The 25815-nt window shown below is 59.9% G+C and overlaps 9 protein-coding genes and 1 non-coding gene across 10 annotated transcripts; 4 read left to right on the top strand and 6 right to left on the bottom strand.

Moving 5' to 3' along the window:
* Nucleotides 1–821: 821 nt before the first annotated feature.
* BXZ73DRAFT_46454 (DUF500-domain-containing protein) lies at nucleotides 822–2202 on the top strand (the record flags this gene model as incomplete). Its single annotated transcript, XM_048019696.1, has 4 exons — nucleotides 822–993; nucleotides 1059–1124; nucleotides 1281–1613; nucleotides 1931–2202. 4 exons carry the CDS (start codon nucleotides 822–824, stop codon nucleotides 2200–2202), a joined length of 843 nt encoding a protein of 280 aa, XP_047878209.1.
* A 586-nt stretch (nucleotides 2203–2788) lies between these two features.
* On the bottom strand, nucleotides 2789–5526 carry BXZ73DRAFT_46480 (acid protease; the record flags this gene model as incomplete). The annotated part of the gene is made up of 8 exons (XM_048019703.1): nucleotides 2789–3255; nucleotides 3308–3368; nucleotides 3428–3638; nucleotides 3692–3732; nucleotides 3788–4212; nucleotides 4262–4321; nucleotides 4559–4647; nucleotides 5294–5526. 8 exons carry the CDS (start codon nucleotides 5524–5526, stop codon nucleotides 2789–2791), a joined length of 1587 nt encoding a protein of 528 aa, XP_047878208.1.
* Nucleotides 5527–6021: 495 nt separating this feature from the next.
* BXZ73DRAFT_46524 (aspartic peptidase A1) lies at nucleotides 6022–7950 on the top strand (the record flags this gene model as incomplete). The annotated part of the gene is made up of 6 exons (XM_048019709.1): nucleotides 6022–6239; nucleotides 6289–6377; nucleotides 6427–6486; nucleotides 6581–7315; nucleotides 7371–7602; nucleotides 7656–7950. The coding sequence occupies 6 exons, from the start codon at nucleotides 6022–6024 to the stop codon at nucleotides 7948–7950; spliced, it is 1629 nt and encodes a 542-aa protein (XP_047878207.1).
* A 2112-nt stretch (nucleotides 7951–10062) lies between these two features.
* BXZ73DRAFT_101157 (Phosphodiest-domain-containing protein) lies at nucleotides 10063–12192 on the top strand (the record flags this gene model as incomplete). The annotated part of the gene is made up of 11 exons (XM_048014807.1): nucleotides 10063–10406; nucleotides 10499–10589; nucleotides 10641–10654; nucleotides 10713–10730; nucleotides 10786–10825; nucleotides 10875–10961; nucleotides 11013–11062; nucleotides 11112–11169; nucleotides 11223–11369; nucleotides 11423–11845; nucleotides 11902–12192. 11 exons carry the CDS (start codon nucleotides 10063–10065, stop codon nucleotides 12190–12192), a joined length of 1563 nt encoding a protein of 520 aa, XP_047878206.1.
* A 2824-nt stretch (nucleotides 12193–15016) lies between these two features.
* Nucleotides 15017–15619, bottom strand: BXZ73DRAFT_77354 (uncharacterized protein; the record flags this gene model as incomplete). Its single annotated transcript, XM_048022651.1, has 3 exons — nucleotides 15017–15237; nucleotides 15288–15378; nucleotides 15506–15619. The coding sequence occupies 3 exons, from the start codon at nucleotides 15617–15619 to the stop codon at nucleotides 15017–15019; spliced, it is 426 nt and encodes a 141-aa protein (XP_047878205.1).
* Nucleotides 15620–16379: 760 nt separating this feature from the next.
* BXZ73DRAFT_77353 (uncharacterized protein) lies at nucleotides 16380–17608 on the bottom strand (the record flags this gene model as incomplete). The annotated part of the gene is made up of 2 exons (XM_048022650.1): nucleotides 16380–16436; nucleotides 16472–17608. 2 exons carry the CDS (start codon nucleotides 17606–17608, stop codon nucleotides 16380–16382), a joined length of 1194 nt encoding a protein of 397 aa, XP_047878204.1.
* Nucleotides 17609–18112: 504 nt separating this feature from the next.
* BXZ73DRAFT_t97 lies at nucleotides 18113–18186 on the top strand. Its single transcript has one exon. It is a non-coding gene; the product is annotated as a tRNA-Ala (tRNA).
* Nucleotides 18187–18538: 352 nt separating this feature from the next.
* Nucleotides 18539–20619, bottom strand: BXZ73DRAFT_46435 (glucoamylase; the record flags this gene model as incomplete). Its single annotated transcript, XM_048019692.1, has 6 exons — nucleotides 18539–18684; nucleotides 18752–18847; nucleotides 18909–19807; nucleotides 19860–20007; nucleotides 20070–20346; nucleotides 20461–20619. 6 exons carry the CDS (start codon nucleotides 20617–20619, stop codon nucleotides 18539–18541), a joined length of 1725 nt encoding a protein of 574 aa, XP_047878203.1.
* A 961-nt stretch (nucleotides 20620–21580) lies between these two features.
* BXZ73DRAFT_89830 (uncharacterized protein) lies at nucleotides 21581–22825 on the bottom strand (the record flags this gene model as incomplete). Its single annotated transcript, XM_048025405.1, has 2 exons — nucleotides 21581–22674; nucleotides 22789–22825. 2 exons carry the CDS (start codon nucleotides 22823–22825, stop codon nucleotides 21581–21583), a joined length of 1131 nt encoding a protein of 376 aa, XP_047878202.1.
* A 793-nt stretch (nucleotides 22826–23618) lies between these two features.
* BXZ73DRAFT_89829 (dynactin p62) lies at nucleotides 23619–25607 on the bottom strand (the record flags this gene model as incomplete). The annotated part of the gene is made up of 5 exons (XM_048025404.1): nucleotides 23619–23729; nucleotides 23796–24456; nucleotides 24575–25001; nucleotides 25095–25300; nucleotides 25375–25607. The coding sequence occupies 5 exons, from the start codon at nucleotides 25605–25607 to the stop codon at nucleotides 23619–23621; spliced, it is 1638 nt and encodes a 545-aa protein (XP_047878201.1).
* Nucleotides 25608–25815: the final 208 nt, after the last annotated feature.

Genomic DNA, 25815 nt, shown 5'->3' with positions numbered 1-25815 from the left:
GTCGCGGCGCCGATACGACGGCGCGTGCTGCGTACGCGTCCGTGACCAACATCGCGGTCATGGGGCGCACGCTGAAGAACGCAGAGGTTCCTTCGCGGACGCCCGACCACACGTATCTCGCAGCTGACGAAAGGCGCGCGAGGCATCCACAGGCACACCGCCCGATTACCCGCGGCCTCAGGGCGTGTGTGAAACCCAGGTGGTCTTGCCTCGCTCCGATCGCTCGTCTTTATTGAACCCGGGTCGAGCGGCGAGCACTAGGGCCCGGTCAGGCCCCTCGCCGCCGGTATGGTCTTGGGAGGGCACTATGATAGTAAGACACTCTGCTCAAGCCATTTTCTGTGATCTTGTGAGGGTCATGGGCGAGCGCAAGTGCGAGGAGCGTCATGCGGCTTACAAAACGGAGAGATCTCTTGCTGCACTCGATCCACCTAACGTCGGATCTTCTCTGCTTTTCTGTGGTTCTCCGAGGGGCCGAGGCCAGGTAAGATGGTCGCCGGCGCAACAGACCCACTACGCCATGCATGTGCTGGGTCGGCGTGGTGCAGCACATATGCGCCATAGAAGATGCTGAGGATGGACGAGCGCATACACCGAACAAGCACTTCAAGTCCCTCTGAATAAGAACGCTATCGTCGGACGTCATCGCTCCGCCAGACCCTAACCTGAGTGCAGCAAAGCCGTCGAGGTGCAAGAGGCAGACGCCCGAGCCTGCAGCAGCGCAGCGGCACTCGCCTCTTTCGCGCCACAGCTCGACGAATACACTCTTTCCTCTTCCTCACCCTCCGCCTCCATATCCGCCTCATCCCACTTCACTCACGATGTCCATGCTCGACAAGTTCCGTAAGGGCGCCGCCAAGGCCGGCATTCAGGCGACCGCATTCATCAAGGAGGGCTCCAACAAGCTCGCGAACGAGTCCCAGCAGTTCGTCCAGGGCTTCACCCTCCCCGGCGAGGCCGAGAAGTCGGCCAAAATCCTCGAAAGCTTCCTAGGTCTGTCCGCTCTCTCGCCGCTCTCCCAGCGCACGCGTTCACAGGTGAAGCCATCCGGCCCATAGCCGATCCTGAACACCCGGAGTCCGCACTCAACGCCATCCCCAAGGCCGTCCTCCAGCGCGCGCGCGGTTCGTCTCCATTTCCCACTATTCGCCGCTGCCATTGCTAAATGTGGCCCAATCCCATGTCGCTCTCTTTGTCCCGACACCTCCCTTTTCGCGCCCATCTCCGCCCACCTCCCCGGCCCCACTCCGCCCGCCCTACCTCCTCCGTGCGCCCCCCAGGCCTCGCCATCTTCTCCGTCATCAAAGCCGGCTTCGTCTTCTCGGGCAAGGCGGGCTCCGGGATCGTCATCGCGCGCCTCCCCGACGGCTCCTGGTCCGCGCCGTCGTGCATCGCGACCGGGGGCATCGGCTGGGGCCTCCAGATCGGCGCGGACATCACCGACTTCGTCATCGTGCTCAACAGCGAGGAGGCCGTCCGCGCGTTCGCCCTCGGCGGCAACGTCACCATTGGCGGCAACATCAGCGCCGCTGCGGGCCCGATTGGCACCGGCGGCGCGGTGCAGGCGAGCCTCGCGCACCCGGCGCCGATGTTCTCGTACTCGAAGTCGAAAGGTGCGTGCGTGCCTCATTTGTTGTGTGGGGATGGGGATCGGTCGCGTGAGGGATGGGCTGGACGGTGAGGCATGTCGAGCCAGGTTGGACTCGTCAGCATTTACCGGTGGAGTGTATGCGCCTTCCTCGCCCATTTTGTGTTAAGGTGGATGTGGGCCCGCTCGCAGTCGCCTCGTGGGGTCGCAGCTCCGGGGTTGACCGTAAATGCGCCGAGCGCAGCAAAACGCAGGCCATTCCAACGCCATCTCCTGCTCCTGCCTCGCCTTCCCGCCCGCTTCCCCCGCCGTGCGCGTGCTGACTGCCCACGCCGCACCCAGGTCTCTTCGCCGGGCTGTCGCTCGAGGGCACGGTGCTCATCGAGCGCAAGGACGCGAACAAGGACTTCTACGGCTCGCCCGTGCCCGCGAAGGACATCCTCTCCGGGCGCGTGCCCCCTCCCGAGGTCGCGTCGAAGTTGTACGAGGTCATCGAGGCCGCGGAAGGCGTCGACGAGTCCGGCCTGCCCGAAAGCGCGTACGTGCCCACCGCGGCCGGGGACCACATGGACATCCGGCACGGGGGCACGGTCTTCGATGCCGAGGGGCACTGATCGGGGCGGTGGAAGCCCGGTGTACAAACTTTGGAGAGGAGAGACGGAGAAGGGGCCGGGGGATGCTAGACCTACGGTAATGTTTACGCCGCGACGACTTCTACGACCCACTGTAATAGTACCCGCTCGTCCCGTCTTCCGAAACCCGTTCTCTGCTGGGTCACTGTACATAGCTTGCACGCACACGTTTTCTCCGCACGCTTTCCAACGGCAATGTGTATGTATATGTACTGATTCCTATTTCATCCAAAATGACAGCGACGAGCGAGAGTCCCATTGAATGCGTATGTGTCGTATGTATGTTCAGGGTGAATTGGTCCGTAGACGGCGCGTCGCCAGGGTACGGGCCACACGTCGGATAAACATCGCGCATTCGTCTCCCCGACCCAGTGCGGTCCTCCATGGACACACAACCTCCGCCGGAAGATCCCCCTCGCTATCCTCGGAGATACCGGCGCGCACCCGCGTCCGCATCCGCGCCGGGGAGAGCGCGACGGACCCCGCGGCGGTCGATCAGCAGGCCAGCGGCGAGTCTGCGACAGTCCCTGGCCGCGGCCGCGTCGGCGGCACGAGCCCGTCCCCTCGTCTAGAGCCGCGAGTCCCACGGGTTCTCGTAGCCCTGGCTCGGGGTGGGCCGGTGCCCTGGCGGGTGCATGCCGTACGCCTCGGGCGCGGGCTCGTCCAGAGGCTGGTACCGGCGCTGGCGGCCGCCCCAGAACGGACCGCCGCCGCCGCCGGGGGCGGGCGGCGCGCCGACCTGGGCGTAGCGCGCCTTGGAGCGGCGGCTGCGCCAGATGCAGCCGCCGATGAGCGCGAGGAGGAGGACGAGGGCGCCGACGGCGACGCCGATGACGAGCGGGAGGCGGGCCTTGAGGCGCTGGGCGAGCGTGGCGGCGGAGGGCGACCAGGGGGAGTTGCCGCGGGAGGTGACGAAGTCCGAGTGCCACTCGGCCGAGCTGTTGGTCAGGCTGAGGAGCTGGACGTATGGGCTGGCGGTGGTGGTGGTGCCGTCGACGAAGTCGCCGAAGTTGATGTAGGTGTAGGTGTTGCGAACTGGCGTGAGGAGTGGGTGAGAGCAGTATGGCGAGGATTGAGGAAAACGTACGGAACGCCATGCCGAAAATCATGTCATACGTCGCACCATCGCTGGCGTCGAATGGCTGGAACTGTGCGGAGGTAGAATGGAGTCAGCCGCAGACGAGACAGCGAAGAGAAATCGACTCACAGCACCAACGCAGATGTGCTTACCGCTCGAATCAGTGAGGTTGAGGTCAAGATTCGTGTCCAAGGGGTGGATGGGGTAGCTGGCTCCTCCGAACTTGAAAGTGACGTTGACCTCTTTATCGCAAGGAATCTGCCAGACGTTTCCGGACAAGTCGCTGCGCGATACGAGTTGCGCGTTGGGCACGTGCGAGTAAAACGCTTCTGCGACTTTCCTGAGGGGAGAATCGATGAAACAAACTGCCACAAAATGGGATACATGACTCACGAGGGAACTTGTGGTAGTGAGTATCCGGTGTCAAAAATGACCTATGTCGTGGATGAGGTGAAGGTAGGTCAGCGCATGCACTCTAAATGCACTCACAGTGAGCTGGTGGCTGCTGGAAGTCGAGTCGACAGCAGTCTTTATGTTGAGTTCGCTGATGACGTTTTCGTTTGCGGGGCCGACTATGCCGTTCTCATCCAGAAGCACTTGCCAGTGTTGATTCACCGAGTTTGAAGACGGAAGCACAGTAACCGACAGCTTGGGCTGATTCACGACGTCCCCGTAGCCGGAAAGGATCTCGCCGACTGTGAACTCGCCCGTCTGAGGACTTGTTGGGTCGTCTAACCGTCCTAGGCGAACAGTGATGTAATTTGGGGTCGAGGTGTTCTGTTTGAAGATGCGGTCGAGCACGGGGTTGCCCTTATCGGCGTTGTCGAGGGCATCGAGCACTTGTGAGCCTGTGTTAGGGCCCAGGCCGATTAGTCCATCTCCGTCCGTGTTCTCTGAGTTGGCAGTCACTGAGACTGCAAGGTGGTTAGTATGCAGTGGGTGATGACGTCAGCGGGGACGTACTGAACGCCTGATTGGAAATGGTGTACCCCGCGAAGGTTAAATCAGCAGTCAGCACGGAGCCTATGGCGCTTAAATGTGAGTATGTTTCGAGGCGTATGACAGACATGATCACAAGAGTAGGCGAAATTATACAACAATTGGTTTGGGCGGTGCTCAAGCGCTCGTGCCCGCAGAATCCCTTCTGATCCACTGGCAACCGCGCACTCGGTGGCAGTCTCGCCGTGTGACCCAGGCGGTCCTTATTTCAGAAACAGGACCACCGATCCGAGCATCACTGGAAGTTGGTGTGGGACTCACCTTCCACCTCACCGACGGCATAGGTGACCTTCGCTGTCTTCGTGGTGTCAGACGTGTTTGGTACGTCGCCGGCAACCCACAGGTCGGAACTGTGTGTATGTGAGTTAGTCTTCCTACTGACTTGACATGAAAACCCTTCATGTGTAAGTATATTATCATAAGGGTCAAAACAATCCTTAGTAGCACATGAGCTCTGCGCAGATCCCTATTTCTCGCATACTCGCGCGGTGCTCGGTGGAGCAGAGGGTCTCTGGTATGTTTAATATGAGCCGTCTCGAAATGACGGATACCTCGCTCTCGGACTGGGGTATGCATGTTCACGAACATGCAATAGTGCATGTATGCTAGTGACGAAGGACGCAACGAACTGTGAGCCTGCTATTCGTTACGCAACTGGCTCGAGGGCACATGGGCATGTGGCGGATGCGAAAGCCGTGGACGACCTGAGGCCTGTGGCAAACACGTTCGGCAGCGATTTCCGCAAGCATGGCGCTCACTGACCACCTTCCCATCTATTCGGCACCCAACACCAGTCTAACCCGTACACCAGCTTGTGCGACTAGCAGCCAAGACCACAGACTGATGCAGGACGCGCCAGCGAGCACTGAGCAGGCACTGAGCGCGCCCAGCACGAGTCTTGAGGTCGTTTGGCAACTGCGCGCAAGACGGGGATCCATCACGCGGGGTAATCGCGGACACAAGAGAAACGGGGCGCAGACTCTGTGCAGGACGCACCTTCCTGTGTCTATTTGAACAGTGAAAGTCTTCCCGCCGAGTGTGATGTTCGTGTCGTACTGCACATCTCCGACATCCGCGACGGACGTGGTCCCAGATATGTCGGCTGCCCGGCGCGCGAGCCCGCTTGAGAGCGACCGTCGGGGGCGCGCCTTGATGTCAAACCTGATGGCCTTGGCGAAGTCTTGGGCGGAGAGCAGGAAGAGGGGGATGGCGAGCAGCGTCGGCCGCATGGCGGAGGGAGGTGGTGAGAGACGGAGAAAGCGCAGAAAGATAGGAGCAGATCCTTGCTGTCACCCAACGGCCTGCTGTGGAAGCCTGAGGGCAGACCGCAGCACGGCGCTCGTAGTCCCGATTTCAACGCACTGCGGACAGCAACGTCGACCTTGTGCCATGTTATTTCGGAGCGCGCTGCACCGCAAGGAAGTGAGGACGCTGGGATCTGAGATACGGACCCAGAGACAAATTCGTAGTCTAAGTGGGACGGTACACATGTAGAAGACACCACCGAGAGGGAGAACCGCTAGCCGAGCGTGGAAGTGGAGGGTGACCGTGGGCCGTGGCCGAGGCCCGACACCGGCATCGAGCACTGCTTGCCAACGACCTCGAGCCCCGTCCATACGCCGGCGCCGGTCATCTACCCCCGCCCCTCCGTTCTCGACCACCACCTCCCCACCCGACTGTCGCTCCCGTCTCGCGCTCTGCGCAATCCGCTCATTACAGGCCCAATGCGGTCCTACTTCCCTGTCCTTTCTCTCCTTCTCTCGCTCCGCTCCCATGTCTCTGCTCTCTCGTTCGACGTCCACGTCCGCTCCCGCTCAGATACGTTGACGCGCCGCGCCGACACGAACAACACCATTCCGGTTGCCAACACGCACAACTCGGAGTACATCGCAAATGTCACTCTCGGCGGTCGCGACATCCCTGTCCTCCTGGACACTGGCAGGTCTGCCCCCTACGCAGCCGCTCCTTGTCTGCTGTCTGACCGTTCTCAGTTCCGACTTATGGGTTACGGGCACTGTGCCGAACTCGAAGGATACGGGAAAGTCGGTCTCGCTGAGCTATGCGGTGGGCCAAGCATCGGGTGAGTAGTACGCATTCTCTCAGGCAGAGCTGGTAACGAGCTTTTGCAGGTGACATCTACACTGCTGACATGTCCTTCGCGGGCTATAATGTCGCCGACCAGGCTTTCTGTGCGTCCCTTTCTTTTCTCCGTCAGCGCGCGGTCCCCCGGACCTCCTCCTTGATCCTGAGGCGCACATACACCTGCTCACTTCATGTTTACAGTGCTAGTTAATGACACTTCCGCCTTCTCCCTTGACATTGAAGCCCAAGGATTCTCCGGGCTGATCGGTCTCGGTCCGGCCACTGGATCGGTTATTCGTGATAAGCTCGACGAACATACAGGAGATAGTGTGCTGGGACGCATCTTTTCTCAAAACACCACTACCGCCAACTATCTCACCATTCTCCTCAACCGTTTGGAGGACCCCGACAGCCCATCGACTGGTCAGTTGACCGTCTCGGAGACGCTCCCACAATACAGTAACATCACCTCCATGCCAAAACTAACCGTCGACAAGGTTCACAAGCTCACCGACGAGGACCAGCACTGGCAAGTCTACACCGACGTCAATGGAATCATTGGGCCAGATGGTAGTCCCATCAGCTACGAGTCAATCGTCCCCAGTGCTCCAGATGGTCAGCTGGTCGTCGTCTTCGATTCTGGTTTCACTCTCCCCCAAGTCCCCCGTACCGTCGCGGATGCGATCTATGGTCGCGTACAGGGCGCAGAGTACAACACTGTGTCCGAAGTCTGGACGATACCCTGCGACCAATATCTCACCTTGACGTTCAAGTTCGGAGGCGTTGAATACCCCATCCACCCACTCGACATCTCGAGCAGCGACTTCAACATGGTCAACTCGCTTGGCGACACGGTTTGCCTTGGTGCCTTCCAACCGATCACTTCGGCGTTCAGCTTGCTCGGAGAGTACGACATGATTCTAGGAATGGCATTCAGTATGTGTCATCATACTTTTGCCTAGCGCATGTGCCTCATCCCGCTTACCTGCAGTGCGCAACGTCTACGCTCTTCTCGACTATGGCAACTTCATCGACCACTCCGATGTCGACCAAGGCGACCCCTTCATTCAGCTCCTTTCTCTAACCGATGTGGCTTCTGCGAAACAAGATTTCGTACAGGTCCGTTTGAACGGTGTCGACACAACCGGCTCTTCCTCGAAAGCCCTTCTACCCACCAGCCAGGAGCAGCACTCTCCGATCTCCGCTGAGGAGAAGAAGAAGCTGTAAGTATTACTACACCCATCGCGTGGGACGGGTGCTCATAATTCACTGCTAGGTACGAGGAGAAAGTGCTTAGCCATTGGCCCGAAATCCTCGTTGGCTGTCTGGCCTTTGTGTTAATCTCCGCCGGTCTCATCATCTGGCGCTGCTGCGTCCACCGACGGAAGCAGAAGGCCGCCCGCTCCGCTGCCATTCTCCTCCCTGGGGACACTAAGTCGATGGGTGGGCGCCCCTCGTACGCTGGGTCTCAGGTTGCGCTCAACCGGTTGGACTACGGTGACAAGGACATGCGCCAGAGCTTCCAGCGCGAGTATCGCCCCTCGTTCGCCTCAAGCCGGCACCAAGTATGAACACTTGCTGCATACCTACGCCTGCCCCACTTCCGCACAGAAGAGGTTTGGACTTCGAGAAGTTGTGATATTGCCGCCTGCCCACCATCGTATCTTATCCCTCTACCGCTGTCAAGCTGTTGTAGCTCGATCGTCGCTGTCATCCCCGCCGCCCTGTACCTACATACTTCCATCTACCTCTCGCCCTCTTACTCCCTTTACACACCTTGCTGCTTACCCTCGCAGCTACTGAGCTTCCGTGCCGCCGAGCGGCCAGCTGAGCGGCCGCCTTGAAGCCAGCTATTACCTCCAGCTATCTCACTGGTTTCGCGGTACATACCACCTACCGACATACCTCTGCCTTTCGATGCGCACCTGTGGACAGGCCGCCTTTGCTTCTTTGCAGACCTCACTCCAGCAACTTCTCTTCGCGTTCGTCTTCGTGCCACCTAATGCCCCGCGCGCCAGCCCCCCTGGTGTATCGCGCTTCTCTGCTAATTTACACCCTCCGCTTCGCCTCACTTCTTGGACGTTACTTTTTACCCCGCCCCCCAGACATCGTGTACAACAATGCAGTCAAGTCTCGTACACCCCACTGATGGAAGGCCTAAGACCCCAATTCCCAATACTTGCGGCATTGGTCTGTAAGTCCTCTCCCACATACGAAAAGCAGAAACATCAGCATACTGCTATCGGTATGATTGACCTTGAAGGATGACTGTGAAAGGCCGGTCTGGATCTCTGGATAACACTGCTCGACAGTCAAAATTCAATATTCAGGTGCTGGAAGTGGTCGACTACTTCCAATCACCAGGTCATTCCCGGCCGATGGCCTGGGAGGGAGAGAGGATGGTCGATCGGCTAGATGATTATCGCGCTCGAGCCTCGAGTTCCCCGGTGGAGTTTGCATCAATTGACAATGCCAGTGCCACGGCCACCCAGCTACTAGTACAAGTCCGCGTATGATTCGGAGTCGTTTCGCATGTTCAGACGCCCACCGCACCGCCACTTCCTCCGAACCGCCACCGCAGGTATGCACCCCTTGGACATAAAGAACAAGGATGAGATACTACGAGACCGCTATGAGCAAGTATCAACGCATTAGATGTCTTTCTTGTTCCCTGATAATCTTCTTCAGGTTCTGTGGCATAATACCACCCGTCCCAACCCATCTGCTCAACCAACACGCCATCTTCGGATACCTCGTCAAGCCATCCCATCTCCTCAATAACCCTTCCCAACTTCCCGATCTGGACGATGACGACCTTAACGTTCCGTTCATCGTTAGGACGCTGGCCAATGAAGCGGGCATCTTGTCTGGGCCGATGGTGCTCATCGCCCACCGCCAGGATCTATACGATGGGAACACAGCAAGCGAGCACCACATCGTCTTCGCCCAAAGTCGGCGCAGGCTCCGCAGTGACGAGCACTGTGTAATCGACGTGCGTCCGCGGTGCGGCAATCTCCGTCAGTTCGAGAAGCTGTTGGGGCTTGAGGGCGGTCCGCGGTGGATGGGAACCGAGGGCGTCGGCCATTGAATGTTATGAATCACGCGCACTATTCCTCCTTGTTTCTATCATTCTTCCCCCGTTCATTGCAAGCCCACTTCTCGTAGCCATACGCCCTGTCTCTTTGTCATCGCTTCACGTCTGTCAATGAAGTGTTCGTCCGTAGTCTCCCCCGATCAACTCGTTTCCCTGCGTCTACTAGTACTTCGAATTCGAGAGTCGTGCTCAGCACCTGCACGTTGGCGTCAGGTTCGACGTTCATAACGTTCATCCCTTCTCTTGAGTCTCATGAGCCGAAAAGACAACCAGAAGGCTGCAGCCTTTAGGGCCCCCAGCCTGCTTGGGCAACTTGCGCTGTATAGGGCAGCGCTCGCCGTGGCCGCTCGTGACCGTGGTCTTGCTTGACTTGGAGTGGCAGCCGCCGCGATAGGTTCCCTCCAGCTGGCTCCCTCCCTCCCCCCGCACATCCCCTTCCACGGCCATCCCAACTTCCCCGTTGGTCCCCGCGCTTGCGGACCACTCTTTGCAGTCTCAATATAGACGATACCACTCTCGCGGCAGCACTACGATACCTTCATTCTAATCACACACCCCTGCCGCGGATATACCTCGAACTTCGACCGCAATGGCGCGCAAGGGTCCCGGCGATACCACCCCTACTGTCCACTCCATGGACGACTCGGAGCGCAAGGCCCTCATTGACCCCGAGGACCGCACGCCGGATGTCGACCAGGTGGAGGAAGGCTTCAAGTCCGCGCCAGCCCCGCGGGGCAGGCGCAACTGCGCGGTCTTCAGCGCGCTGTTCCTCTCGGTGCTGCTGATGACCGTCGCGTTGCCTTACCGCCGGTTTTTCATTGACGACTGCGATGCGCACACGCGCAAGGCGATGTTGGCCGCGGGCGGGCTGCGGAGCAATGGGACGCACGAGTTTAGGAAAACGGCGCTGATTGTGTCCATTGACGGCCTGAGGTGAGTGTGCGCTTTCCCCGGCTTTCGGGCTCTCTGGGCAAGCACCGAAGGACAAGTGGACATGTAGGCTGATTGCGGGCGCATATGTGCAGGGCGGACTATCTGGACCGCGGACTGACGCCGCACCTGCTAGCCATCAGCAAGGATGGACTTCGTTCGAAGTCAATGAAGCCCGTATTTCCGGTGAGTGTATGCGTTCTAGAGCAAGCATGATTGGTGCTTATACTTTACCAGACTTTAACTTTCCCGTACGCACTCGATGTCTGTACTGCCACACGCTGCTAACATGATTGACAATTGGCGTAGTAACCATTGGGCATTAATGTGAGTGTGCACGGACATATTTGACGTCAGAGACGCAGTCTGATTCGCTCCCTAGGACCGGTCTGTATGCCGAATCGCACGGCATTGTGGGCAATGTTAGTTGTCCCCGTCCATTCTGCATTCACAGACTGACACTCCTTGTAGAACTTCTGGGATCCTGCGACGGGCGAGGAATTTCACTACAATCGCGTTGAGTCCACCTGGGTGTCGCGCTGGTGGAACGGCGAGCCTGTATGTCTCACTGCGGCTGTATCTCGAATATCACTGAGTCAGACATGGCAGATGTGGGAGACAGCGGAGAAAGCCGGTATCATCACTGCGAACCTCATGTGGTGAGTTGCTTCGCATTGTGTCTGTTCATACGAACTAAGTTTTTTGCAGGCCGGGACCTCCCAAGACGATTCGGGGAGTTGAGCCAACTTATTTTGTGCCGTGGAAAGTAAGTTGCATACAACGACCTATCAAAGCTTATGCTGACCATTCCTGCTCAAGGACAAGGTCGCCCTTGAGGACAAGTTGGATCAGATCCTTTCGTGGATCGATCTCCCGCTTGAGAGGCGTCCTCAGCTTATCACCGTGTACGAGCCTTCTCTGGACCAAGCCGGTCATAAGTACGGACCTGGGTCTACGCAAGTTGACGTTAGTGGCATCTTCTCGTCAATGCTCTGTCGTCTAACATTATCAACCTACAGAAAGTCCTCAAGCAAGTGGACGTCTTCGCCAAGGACATCCACGACCAGCTCGAGGCGCGCAATCTTACCGACATCGTCGACATCGTCTTCGTCAGCGACCACGGGATGACAGACACGAGCCACCCTGAGTTCATCTTTGTCGACGACATCCTCGGCGAAGGCTGGGCACACATCACGCACGAGGACGGCTGGCCCGCTATGGGCTTCCGTTTCGACACTCCCGAGAACGCGGACAAGTACTACCGCGTGCTCCAGAACGCGTCCGAGCTGAGCGGCGGCAAGTTCAGCGTCTACACCCACGACACAATGCCGGAGCGCTGGCACTTTGTGCAGAACGAGCGGATCGCCCCCGTCTATGTCGTCCCGCAGATTGAGTACGCGCTTACGAACCGCATCGAGAACGGCGCAGGGTTGAGCAAGGGGGTGCGTATTTTCTCCGTTGTCGTTGGGTGCTGAAATGCTGATGTAAACATGTGCAGAACCACGGGTACGACAACGAGTATAAGGAGATGCACGCAATGTTCGTCGCGCATGGGCCGTTCGCCGCGGTCGTCAAGGCCGTGGAGGCAGACCGCGCGAACGCAACGGCAGCCGCGACGGGCACGCTCCCGCGTCCGAACAAGGGTTGGCACTCGACCTCGGACGATGCATACGTGATGGAGACGTTTGAGAACGTGGAGGTGTACAACCTCATGATGAAGCTGATCGGGATTGAGGACCACGCGGCGCCCACGAACGGGACGAAGGGGTTCTGGGACCAGTACTTTTGAGCGTCAGCGCCGTGACGACGAGGGCTGAGACTACTATATACTAGACGGCTCTTACTGCTGCTTGCTTTTAGAATACTCATACTGCTATTCGAGACCTAGAACCTGGTTGGGACGATATGTATGGACGAGTGGAATGGCCATTGATACTCGAGATGCCTGGTTCCTGTCGTGCACTGCCCGTCTTCGCGCGCTGTCCCGCTCATCGACTGTCCCCCGTCCCTCCGCGCAGTCACACCCGCGCCGCGGAAGTTTCACAAACCGTAATATTAATGATACTACTGTCCTCGAAAGTTTACAGGGGGGTTCGTAGTAGCTAAAGCGGGACGTGGGACGCTCTCTGCTCGGCCGGAGGCTGTAGCCGAGCGCTGTTGGAGATCTTTTTTGATCTGGCTGCAGCAAGTCCGCGTAGGTGATCGACCCTTTGGATGTCACTGTGGTCAAAATCGGCGTATGAACGAATTGCACAGTAAGTAAGTAGTGCATAGATGTAAGTAGGGAGAGAGAAAAGAGAAGTAATGCATGAAGGTATGACCATATCACAGATGTTACACGTCGTTCAGAACATCCCTTGCCGCCGGCCAGACGGACGTGATACGCTTGCACCACAGTCAGGCCCTTTTGGTTGGCCCAGACAGGTGTGCGCTCCATCTTCTTGTCGATGCCGTGTAGGACGTCCGCGACGGTGGGGGGGGTCGGCATTGAACAGGGCCTTGCACTCGGTAAGGCCATCCGTGGAGTCTTTCGACGGCAGCGATCTTGGAGAGGGGAGGTATCAATAGGGCGGTCACGAACGTCCCACCGGGGAGGAGGGCGTCCGTAGCTGGACGCGCTGCAGTCCGCGCGAGCGCACCGGTGGCGTGCTCCTGGCTCGCGTACGAGGCGCCGGCTGGGGATGTGGGACCGCGGCGGGGCTTGGTGGTGGTGGATGAGTAGTGTTGCAAATCGTCCCTGAGAGACTTCTGCAGTCTTTTTACGCGGCCAGGGCGCGCGCGGCCGGGTGGCGAGGGGTGGGGGGCGCCGGGGCGGACATCCATACGATGGTTGTGGGACCGGCCACCATGCCAGGCGAGTCGGGCTGGGTGGGATTCGTCCGGGGCTCGGATGCTGCATCGCCGTCCATTCGGTCATCCCCTGGCTCTCCGCCGAACATGGCCTCATAGGGTGTGGCTGGACCAGTGACGCCGAGCACGCCCATCGCGGAGGAGAATGGTGAGTAGTTTGTCTATCAGAGAGGAAAGCAAGGGTAGAGGAGACTGTTTTTTCATGGCTGGGTGGCGACTCAGAGGGCACGAGTCTGGGAGGGCTGGGAAGGGATGAGTAGCAGGAGATGATTACCGCGGCCCTTTTATATATTTCTGACTCTGTGTGCCACCCGTCGTCGAGCGGCGGTCTCTTTGTTCTGCTGCGACCTGAGGGATGTAGCACGATGGTAGCTGGACCAAGCAGAGGACTGAGCTCAAGCAGCGCGAGTGGCTCCGGCGCACAGGCTCGGGGTCCTGGGCTTTGCAGTGCAATATCGCTTGGTCCGGTAACAGTGGCATCAGTTCGTGGTTCGCCTCGTGCGCACCTACGCTTCCACCAAGAACTGCCATGTGGTACGAGCACTTGAGCCTCTAGTGGAACCGGGAGGGCGCAATGTTCGACCACAGAAAAGGTCACGTATGACATGTGTTGGTTGCTGACAGCCCGCTGGCGAGAGGAATACGAGATCGAGTGAAAAAGATGGCGATCCAACAGTATATTCTACGTTTTCGACTACACTTGTCGCTGTCCAGATACAATCACTTTCAAGCTAGGCACCGTAATCTGCATCACAGGTCAGAAAAAAACCGCGCACTCACCTAGGTAGTCTTTTTTTGTCTGGGTGGGCCAGCCTGGGCCAGGGAGACAACATAAGTTTGCAACTCGAAGGACTCGTGTCAGTCGTTCAGGTCAAGTCTCGCGTCTGGCGCTTCTTCTCGGGAGTCGGGAGTCGGCGCAGACGGCGCGGGCGAACGGCGCGAACCGGCGCGAGCACGTCTTCCCTGCTTGCCTCTCACTCTATCGACTACTCACCCACACTTTCCGAGTCGCCAGCTGCAAGCTCGACACCACTATCGTCTGCCACACACCCCCTGCAAGAGTTGTCCCGCATGAAAAGCAAGCGGTCCGGCGCGACCACCGTCGGACCGACCTCGAGTCAACCAAGGTCGACTTGTTCGACGAGGTCTCATAGCTCTCTGTGTTGGGGTCTACAGAGCAATGGGTGGATATACAGCTTTTGGAAGAATTCCGTGCGTGCTCTTATGTTTCTTTCGCGCATCGCTGCACCTGGGAGACTCGACCCGATCCGCCCTCTGCATTCTCATTCCATTCCTTGTGCTGCAACGAGTCGTTCGTCTGTCACGTTCTCGAGACCTTGTTCGAGGACGTTGCAGGCGAAATGTGCTATTTCCGTGCGCCGAAAGCCGTAAAGCTTCACACATAGAGTTGCTCTGCCTTCAATCTCTTGCAGAGTTACACTCGAGCCATGTGTTCCAAAGATCCAAATTTTGATGACCTTACAACTATTCTGGTAACTTTACATGGGGATCGTTGTGGCTAATACGGAGCCCCGACCGATTCGGAGAAATGACAGGAGAGTTTCCTGGAAGCGATCGCCCCCAGACAACCCATCCGCTGCCTCACCCAGACGGGGACCGGGGGGCTCTCTGAGCACACGGAGGTCCGCTTGAAGTTCGGTTTCGCGGTCTTCCAGCGTTCTGGAAGCCCCTGTACTCGCTCTCAAGGCTAAGCGATTTTCACTTCCCCCAAGCGATGAGTCACGGTGTACGCTTGAGCGACTTCACCACCGCTCGTCCCTCGCGGCACCGCGGGCAGCCGTGCGCGAGTACCGCGGCATCCCCCGTACGGCGACCAGCCGCGTCGCTTCGGATGCAGCGCAAGGGGTGTCGAGTAAAGAGTGGAAGTCTGCCCGTCGTACCGGGCGATTCAGGCGAGGGGGTGAGGTGAGGTGCACCGTATGATGATTTGGTCGTCCTTCTCCGATGAGCAATTGACCAGGGGCTGCGTGCACATGAGATCGCCTGTTCATGCGGGAGTTTGCCAGAACATACCTGCAGTGTCCGCGCTTCGGCCAATAGGAGAGAAAGTTGGAGTCGTTGCACAGCCGCGCAGGATAAGCGTGACCAGAATGACGATCCAGGACTTGAAAACGAATGGAAGGTGTCCTCTTGCCTGGGTGCTCACCTCCGATCAACCTTGGTGATCTGGGGGACTTGGAGACCAACAAGCATCAGCGTAGAGAGGGACGAAACATGCTGCAGTATCTTACCTTGTTCCGTAGACGCGATTCCTTGGGACGGGGGAGGGGCCGGAAAGCAGACCGTGTTTTGAGTAGTTTGTCTGTCAGAGAGTGAAGACAGCGTAGAGGCGGAGGGTTTTCCATGGTAGCTGAGTACGGTCCTACGGAGGGATGAGGACGAGGACACGAGTCTCGCGGCCTTTTATACCTATCTACAACCTTTCTGGCACTATGGGCCACCCGTCTCCGAGAGGCCGCCTCTTTGTCCCACTTCAAGCCATCAGGATAATGACAGCTGTGGTAGGAGTGTCACCGAAGGAGTCCTGTGGACCAAGCGGCGACCGAGCCTCTCAAGCAGGTGGTATGCGCATTCTGTTGACCCGACGGCGGTGTTAGCGCAAAAAACTACATTGCAGAAGAGGTCCGCGCTCCATCTCTTGAGCTTAGACCGGTCAGCCTCGGACTAGGCACACAAGAACACGTACGGGCCTGTGGGCATAAGCGTTGCAATTCAAGAGACCTCTATCACTACAACGATATAGTAAAACAGATCCGGCCGAGTGTAGCACCGACCGGCCACTTCCGACTTTGGTGTACGGGGAACGACGGTGACCGCTTCTCGATGTGTCCAGCGACCTCCGCGGAAAGGAGTTGGGGCGATGTGGCCTCGGGAGTCTGCGACAACTTTCGGGGACGCCTGAGCTTCAAGTGTGTCCGAGGACACTCTTTCTGCTCCTACCATGTACTGCCCCACGAAACAGAATAGTTCTGTGGAATGGCGCTGCCCGTTGCGACGTATTCTGATACCCTCCGTGTACTAGTATATCCACCTCGGACCCGTACCGTTTACTTGAACGTAACCTCCAGCCATCCCCTGCCAGGCTGAACTGCATTCCGAAGAACCCTATTTGTTTCGACAGCCACTTCCCTTCCACCTCCTTCGTGCACCGTACGACACATCCTGGGGGGATTATAGAACTCAATCCCCAGACATACAAGTTGAGGGAATCCCAAGGGCGCGCGCCGGGCCAGCACCCCTGCAAGCCGCTGGACAACATCGCAATCGACGCGCACCCCAGCAATCCGAAGCTCCGCAAGCTGACTAAAGGCCCCTCCCTGGTGGGCCCCCAGCGCCAGTGCGTCCACGCACGCGGAGGGCAGCTCGTGCTCGCGCATCCGCGACCGCAGCGTGAACGAGCGCACGCCCGGGAAGCGCGCGAACTGGTCCACCCAGCTGAGGAGGTCGATCCCGTCGTCGTCGACGATGTCCAGCTCGAGCTCGCGCACGCGTCCCCGCGGTTCCGCGAAGAGGCCTTCCAGCGAGGACACGGCGATGCTGAACAGGGTCGGCTGCGCGCGCATGCGCAGCGCGACGCGGTGGGCTGGGTCGCTCGAGGGGTCCGTGCCGGAGATGACGACGTACCCGCCTTCGACCGCGACGCTGAGTCGGGTGACTGCGAATGGCAGGAGGGAGTGGAGGCTCCGCGTGCGGGGCGGAAGGAGTCGGACGAACGGCGGTATCGGGTCGCAGAGGAGCAGTGGCTTCATGTCGGTAAGGGTCACAGAAGTGCAGACAGGGAGTATGGCGAACCGGAGAAGTGGGGCGATCTTGTCGTAGTCATCCGCAATGTCGAGGGTGCGCAGAGAAGGAAGGGTCCAAGTGATATATGTGGGAAGGGTGTCTGAGAACGTGACCAGCCCGAGAAACTCTTTGATCCGGAGCTCGCGAAGATTGACACACTGCGACAGGGAATGGGTGAGCACAGTCCCGTCAAGGAACGACTCTGAAGAGCGACAGGGACCGAGTGTCAAGCTCTGAAGCTGAGAGAGAATTCCAAGGGAGGGGAAGTTGAAGCCTTGCAAGGAAATCTGGACGAGCCCGGGAAACAGGCTGTTTGGGAGGGATACTTGCGCAAGCCTTTCGCTCCTCAGACTTGGGTCTCCAGGGTAGTGTACGGTCATATCGAGGGATTTGAGGGCAGGCATCCGGGATATAAGCAGTTGTTGCAACGCCGAGGAAGACCAATCTCGACGACTGACGGGACCAATCTGGAGACACTGCACTATGTGGAGGCAAGGGGCGATGTCGTCGAACGAGTCGAAAGGCATACGTACACTGCTCCGTCCACTCATGGTGAGTTGAGCCATTACTGGTTCTGGAAATCTGGAACCCATGGTAGATCTATGATTCAGAGTTAGTAACGTCAAAGGCAATAAAGTCACTCGAGAATTTCGCATACATTTCGCAGGAGAAGGGGGAGGGGGTTAGTCTTGCAAGGAAATGTGCGAACGTCGAACATTTTATACCTCTTATATACACTGCTGGTGTGCCATCTCTTCGTCGGTGGAGTGGCACCAAGCCCCGATAGCTTGCTCACAAGCTCTCAGTAACGCCAAAGTGTCTCCTTAACTTCAAGCTAAGCTTGATGAGCGGCGTTCTTGGTCGCAGTTGTGGTCAGCTACGAGGAGAGCAGGGTTGAACAACCGAGGGACGAGGGTGGCTCGCGTTCCTTGCAGAATCAACTTCGAGACTCGAGAGAGAGACTGTTCTCGGCGTGGGGACCAAGACGTGCTGACGATCAGAGGGGCAAGTAGTGTAGCCAATGAACATTATACTTGCTAACGTTAATACAGTATGGGCACGTGGTGTAGTTGGTTATCACGCTCGCTTAGCATGCGAGAGGGGTCCGGTTCGATCCCGGACGTGTCCACTCTGGTGATATGTTTTTGGGCCAAGTCGTTCCAACTTTTTTTCTTCCTCGTTTATCGCCCTTGAGGGCGGAGCCCTATGGTAGGCGTTGTTCCAACTTGATTTTGAAGAGTCGAAGCTGTGCCTAGGGCTGCCTATGGGATCGGACTACTAGCCTGCGCCATCTGTGCTCGCAACACTCGGGACGGCGACCTGTTTCATAATGATGCGCAGTCCGGGTAGATGGACATGCAGTCAAGCACATCGTTCCCTCCTGCATCAGCTTTGAAAAAAAATGATATACACAACTCGGCACTCTATAGCCAAGCACAAAAATCAAATGAGTAGACTATCGGCGGACCGTGGTCCTTCGTTCACCGCCACGAGTCGTTCCGCGTCACCGAGCCCTGCGCGGGCGTGGTGATGCTGTTGTTCGGGTCCGACTCCCACGTCACGCTGCCGCCGTTCTTCCGGATGTACTTGTACTCCACCACCGTGCTCGCGGGGAGCGTGATGGTGACTGCGCGCAGCGAAAACGAACGTCAGACGCCTGCGCACACGCGTAAGGAGGACAGAGGGCGACGTACTGCTCCACGTGGGGTAGTTCGCGGACGAGAGGAGGAGCGCGTTGTCGGGCGACCAGCTCTGGAGCTGCGCGACGCTGCCGGTGATGTAGATGTTCTCTGTCGGGCGCGCGCGAGTCAGCCCTCCTGGGCCGGATGAGACCACGACTGGAGCACTCACCGCCGAAGACGGTCGTCGCGTCGACGTTGAACGTGACCTGGACGGTCGGGCCCGCGTTCCCGCCGCACGTCGAGGGGAGGGTGAGCCCCTTGGCGCCCCAGCTCGCGAACGTCTTGCCCTCGCGCGCGGCGAACGACGTGAGCGCCGCGGCGTAGCTCCACGTGAGGTCTGCGGCGCTCAGCGGCGAGCCTGAGCTGCGGTCGAACTGCTCTGAGAGCGCCCCGTTCGACGGCGTGTGCTTGGCGTTCACCACGAGGAAGCCGTCCGCGAACGTCTTGATCGCGCTGGTCAGCGTGGTGAACGTCGCCGACGACGAGGGGTAGGTGCCCGCGGCAACGGACGAGTCGAACTGCTTGAAGAACGCGAGCGACGTCGCAGTGACGTTGAGCGAGCCCTGCTGCTCCCACACGATCAGCGCGTCGTAGAGCTGCTCGGCGACGGCGGACACGGCGAGGTACCACGGGTTGCCGTTGTAGTAGCTGTCCTCGGGGTACCGGCCGGTCGCGACTGCGGCGTTGGAGGCGATCCCGCTGTTGACCGTGTAGATGGAGCGGAACGAGTCGACGTAGACCTTCAGGTTCGAGAGCGCCTTGTCCGAGCACGGCTGGAAGGTCGTGGCGTCGCAGCCCGCCTCTGGGTCGAAGGTGTGAATGGAGGTGAGGACGGTGTTGGCGTCCTTGCCGGACCGCCCGCCACCGGTGTTGGCGGTCATGTAGCCCGCGCTCGGGTTCCAGTAAGATTGCAGGAAGCAGAGCGCATTGTTAGCCTGGGCGGTGTAGTCGCTGACGACGGACGTTTGCCCGATCTTGTTCGCGAGTGCAATGCCTTCGCGAAGAGCGCGGTGCTGGACAGCGGTGGTGAAGAAGGAAGAGGAGTTGACCTCCTCCCAGAGGTCGAAGCTGGGCATATGCGTCAGTGGGCTGCGTGTAGTGGTAGTACATGATAACTCACCCAGACAGGTTCCAGCTGTTCATGACATAGTCGAGATCGAGCTTGAGGATAGGCCAGAGGTTGTTTGTTACAAACGAGGTGCCGTTGCCGTTGGCGAGCAGCCAGTTGGCATAGGTTATGATCGCCGTCGAGCGAAGGGCCGGGCCATCTTCGCCACTGCCATGAGCCATCCGAAGACCCACACACATAAACATAGTGAGTAGCACGCACCTCGCTGAGGACGACCCCACGCGTCCGTGAACGCGGTCTCGTTGATGTTAAACTTGGGCTCACCCAGCCCGCCGGTCGAGACGGTCCCGCTCGGGTTCGAGACTTGCTGGAGCGTCGCCTCCGCGCTGATGAACTGGTCGATGAGCGTGCGGAGCGAGTCGTCGGCGCCAGTGGTGAACTGGTCGATGAGCGCCTTGAAGACGAGGGACGAGTCGCGGACCCAGGTGTAGAGGTAGTTCGGGTTTGACGTGCTCGGGCTCGCGATGACGACACCGGGCTATTGTCGGTGGTGGGAGCGACGCGGTCATGTGCGCGGGGGGATGAGCGTGTGTTCTGATTCGGCGCTCCTCGCGGGGATGGGAGGAAGACAGGAAGACGAGAAGCTGCTCACCCTCGCGCCCTGGGCCTTGGAGCCGGACGAGCCGATGTTGGCCAGCAGGCCGGCCTTGGCGGCGGGGGACTCGGACGCGACGTAGGCGTCGGCGGCGGTGGACTGGGCGAGGGCGGCGGTGGCGAGGCCAGCCAAAGAGGCGAGGAAAGCGAAACGCATCCTGTGGTGGTTCAGCGCTCAATGAGAGCCGGGAGACTGAGACGCTTTGGGGAACGAGCGGAGGAGGGGGGACGCTGTCGACAGCGGGGAGCTGGAGGCAGCATTATATATGCCGCGAGAGCTGAGACGACGGACGCGAATTGGAAGAAGCGGGTGACGGGGGCGGGTGACGAAAGAGGGAGAGTGCATGTGCGCGCCCGCCAAAGAAGGCGGTCAGGCGGGTCCGATGCATGGCTCATGCGCTCATGCCCAGCACGCACTTGATGCGGCACCGATCGACCCGTCTGAACCAACGTGGTTGCTGAGCGCCGACGACGAGGACGGTTCACCGAACACCTTGTCCACCGGCGATAGCCATTGGCCGAGAACGGAGGCAACGACGAGTTTTCTGCACATAGCTCCTCATCCCGGGCGTATCGCTCAAAGTCGGGCCGAGAAATGGTGTCGGACGGGGCCAGTGCCGGACTGTAGGATGCAGGGAAGAGAGATAATTTTGTTTCAGAGATCGAAGAGCGTTGGACGCATGTGCAGAGGTGGGGCGTGACCTCCCACTCTGATCAACGTGATTCCGCCGCGGAGCCAATATTCGTCATGCCAGTCCATATGCTGAACGGTTTGGAAACCACCCCTCGCTCGTAAGTGCTTGTCGTTCGCACACACTCTCTTTCCATCACCGGAGATCGAACATGTGCCAAGGAGCGCCCTTGACCGGCGTTCACGCCTCTTCTTCATCTTACACGCGCGTTTCCGCCATCGGCGGAGAGCAGGAATAGTACAGAGCATCGTACAACGACTGTGACAACAACAGCGCAGACCTAGCGAACAGGCAAAATGTCCTGGGCCGAAGCAGGTCCTGATCAACCACACCACGACCTCGTCAGCCCCGCCCTCTGCGCCCTGGCAACACAAGCAGCACACTCACCGAATATCCTCAAGTCATGACAACACACGCCCCGTCCGCTCACCGCGCCCGCCTGCCGTCCTCGAGCTGGGCGAGGGTCTCCTCCAGCACGAGCGCGCGGTCCGCGTCCAGCCTCGCCTCCCACTCCGAGTCCACGCTCGCGTAGCTCTTCGGCCGCTCGCCCTCGGCCACCGCCGGCGCGCGCAGCCGGCCCTCGCCGTCGACGCCCTCCGGCCGGCTCACGACGCTCCACTCGTCGCTGCTCCGGGGCCGCTGCGCGCGCAGCGCGTCGGTGAGGAAGCCGCGGAGGAGCAGCGTGCTCCCGCGCGTGTTCCCGTACGCCGGCGGGGGCGGGATCGCGATCTGGGCGTCCTCGACGTCGCCCGTGCCGACGCCCGCCTGCGCGAGCGCGGCGGCGTACGTCGGCAGCGAGGGGCGGTTCCAGGGCGCGAACGCGACGGAGAGGTCGGTGGACGAGCCGCCGCCGCCGAGGCCGTTCTGCCCGCGGTGCCGGGGCAGGACCGAGCCGGGGTGGACGTGCGCGTAGCGCTCGGCGCGGAGGCGGAAGGTGGAGCGCTCGAGGAAGATGAACTCGGCGACGACGACGAGGGTGAAGGCGACGTGGACGAAGATCTGCCCGGACTGCGCGGAGAATGCGCCGGTGGTCGTGGTCGTGGAGGTCTGGTCGCCGTCTGAACTTGACGACGAGGGGTCGGAGGAGGAGGAGGTAGTGGAGGGGCTCGAGACGTTGTGCGAGGACATGTACATCGCGGTGAGGACCCAACCGGCGATGGTCGCTCCGAGGAGTCCGAGCTGGAAGAGGAAGACGGCGAGGGAGGTGAGCCGCAATCCGCCGTATGTTGGTATCCGCTTCGGCTTGAGGAAGGAGATTAGACTCCGCTTTCCGGTCGAGTTGCCGGAGTGCACCGAGGCGGACTCCTCGGCGCGAGCAGGGCTCGGCGCGGGCGCATTTGAGGAAGAGGTTGAAGAAGAAGAGGATGTCGAGGACCTGGACGGGGCGTCCGCGGAGGGTGGGGCGTCTCGGTCGGCAGGATGTCGCCCGGGGAGGGAGGTGGAGGACGAGTTCGCATGATCGACGAGGTCCATACCTTCCTGGTAGCCAATCTCGCCGCGCTTGCTGGGGAGCGGCCCCGCTTGTGGGTGAGACCGGTCCCCGTCATCGTCATGGGCCACGGTCACAGTCGGGATGGTGTGCTGCTCTGTCTGTGTCTCGGCCAGCGGGGACGCGGAGGAGATGCTCGTCGGACTGCGGATGCTTGAAGGGGCGCTCGACGGGGAAGCCATGGCCGTGCAGGATCCGGGAGCGAAGAAAAGAGCGGATGTCGTGCCTGCGTCTGGCGCACGAGCACACGGAGAACAAAAACCGGGGGCACAGGGCCCAGAGAGGAAGAGGAAGGAGAACGGCGGAGTGCGTGCGAGGCGTGAAGAAGAAAGGCAGCGAGCCCGTCCCTAGCGTCCCTGTGCTCGGTGTCCCTGGCACAGGGCGCGCGTCTCCAGGGACATGCCACCATTCTGCATCCGGCCGCCCTCCCAGACCATCAGCCTTCCGCACGGTGCCGAGCCAATTAAGGGCCTCCGCAGCGGATGAGTGCCGCACATCTCTTGATCGCCACCGGATTGGTCGATCAAGACAACGCCGCCCACTACTGCACAGGTGCGCGCGCCCGGCGTTGAGTACGTTGGTTTACAAGTATGCACCCACACTCCCTCTAGATACTCTTTCACCTGGAATATCCTGGTTGGGTGTCTGCAGTCCTCGGCACGCTCTCCTTGTGCTCGTACACGCACTGGCCTCTCCGCGGACGAGCACTAGGGTCGGCGCCCCCGCGAGCTCGTGGCGGGAGCGATGCACACCCTGCAGTCAATGTAGTGCCCTCTCGTGTGCGCAACGATCCCGTCGTGCGTGCGATTGGATGCGACTCGAAGTGCGGGGTCGTATGCATGCCATGTTCGTAGCAGCCAATAGTCGAGTTCAGCTGAAAGTACGCGGGAGAACACTACAGATCTGCATTCATTTTGGGCTCTTCCCGGTGCATGATCGGTCCCAGGTCGACGGCGGTATAGAACGAGAAGTTCTTCATCTCGGGGCCCTTGCTCGCCCGTGCGACCGTGAGGGCGTCGCCGTGACTTCCTCGTCGCCGGGTTCCGGGTCGTCTGACCGGTACGTGTACGACACGAGCATGTTGAACTGGCAACGCGGTCAGCACCCAGATGCCACCAACTCCGCACTCCACCCGCCAAGCAGTACACGCACCTTGACTTCCCCGCGCGCCTCCTTGGGGATGAGCACCTCCCCGCTCACAATCGTCACGTTCGCACGCTTCTCGACGACCCCCACCGAACGCGCCTTGCCCCCACGACCGTCCTTGCCCCGTCGCCCGCCGCCCCGCGCGTCCTCGAGCCCGTCTTCGTCGAGGAACATCTCCTCGTCCTCGTCCTCGTACTCCCACGCTTCCGCGTACGCCCCCACCGGGAACGCTGCGCTTGGGAGCTGGATCTGGAACGTGCTCCGCCGCCCCCGTTCCGCCGCCTCGTCCTCCTTTCCCCCCGCATCCTGGCTGGCGCCGGCCGGTGCGACCGCCTTCGCGAGCCGGATCTGAATCGGGTCGTAGAGCGGGTTGGTGAACGCAAGGTGGAAGGAGTACGAGTGCCCGGCGATGAGCGCGCCGGCGGCGTTCTGCTCGTCTGCGCCCGCCTGGGCGGCGGCGGCCTTGGCGGAGCGTTTGAGCATCTCGAGTGCCGCCTGCGCGTGCGGGAGCGTGACGGCGATCGCAGGGAGGTAGTTGGCGGCGACGAGCTTGATCTTGAAACGGACGGATTGCGCCTTCTGCTCGGGCTTGATCAAGATGTGTCGACAGCTCGGGCAGCGCTTCGACTTCTTGGACTGTAGAGGGATCCGGAGCGGCTTTAGGTCGCTGGACAAGGGCGGATGGCTTCATTAGCGTCGGACTACGGAGGACTGATAGACGGCGAACGGGAACAAGTAGAACTAGACAAAGAGGACAAAGACACACCGACGAACAGACTACTCACCTCTCCCGCAATGACGACACCCAGCTGTTGGTCCATCGCTGGTCCAGCGCCGCGACCTCGCTAGCGCTTTCGAGGTGCCGGAGGAATTCAACGTCGATCTCGCCACTGAGCGCCGCAGCCGCGCCGACCTCGACCCGGGCCTTGTAGTCTGGGTACTCCTGGCGTGCGGCGGCCTTGTCCTTCGCACTTTGCCGTCCCGCACGTGAATGCGCGAGAGGATTGTACTTCCCCACCCCGGGGATGTCGCGCGCGAGCGCGGACGACGCAGCGGCTGTGATGGGGTTCGCGTGCGCGTGGTGTGAGTGTGCGGCGGAGGATGGCAGGGCGGAGGAAGAGGATGATGCACGTAGGAAGGGCTCGAAGTGTTCCTTCAGGCGCTCGAACTCGAGCGATTCCGGCGCCGAATCTTCGAACCTCTGCAGCTGGGCTGCGAGTAGGCGGGGGAGTTGGAGATGGAACGGTGAATGCGAGGGCGAGAAGTGGGTATATGCGCATGTGGAGATAAGGATGGGAGGCGCACCTGCAAGCCCGGTCGGCTTCTCAAACGTAATCCCAACCTCGGCCGAGTCCCACCGGCAGTGATTGCAGTAGAGGAAGAATGGCGGTTCGCCGAGAGATGTTGAGACGATAGGTGATTGCCTGCTATCCACGTCCTCCGGCGGGTCCGAGGGAACCACGGTGAGCGTATTGCGGCAGTTCGGGCACAGGAAGCAATTCCGTGCGCATCTGCGGTATATGCTCAGTCGGCCTTTCCTCTTCACGGCCTCGCGAAAAAGAGGGGAATGAAAGGCAGAGCGCACCGATTCTTCTCCGCACGCACGCTCGCGCTGGGGACTTCGAACAAACAGTTCGGGCAGTAGTACCCGCTCACCTCGAGTAGCACGCAGCGGTTGCACCGCACCGCGTCGCACTCCTCGCAGAAAAAGAGATTGTGCAGTGGGTGGAAGCTGTATGCCGACGACGCTAGGTGGGGTGGGGGTGGGTGCGGCGACTCGGCCATGCATGGGCAGTAGTACTCGATCTTCGGTGCCATTGAATGGAGGTGGCACTGGCCAGAGCAGACGAAGGAGGAGCAAGCTCGTCGTTGGGATCACTGTATGTACACTTGAGAGCTAGGTCGCGCTTTTGAGGCTATTGTCGGCGGAGGAGAGAGACAAGACGCGTCGGCCGCGTGCATTCTCTGCCCAGTGACTCGGCCCGCTTGGGCCGTTGATTAACCGACAGTAGTGACGCGCAGCTGT

Source organism: Epithele typhae, assembly GCF_022376455.1.
Source record: "Epithele typhae strain CBS 203.58 chromosome Unknown BXZ73scaffold_22, whole genome shotgun sequence".
In the NCBI taxonomy this organism is placed as follows: Eukaryota; Fungi; Basidiomycota; class Agaricomycetes; order Polyporales; family Epitheliaceae; genus Epithele; species Epithele typhae.
The sequence above is the reverse complement of the archived record's forward strand: the minus strand, read 5'-3'. Positions and strand labels throughout refer to the sequence as shown.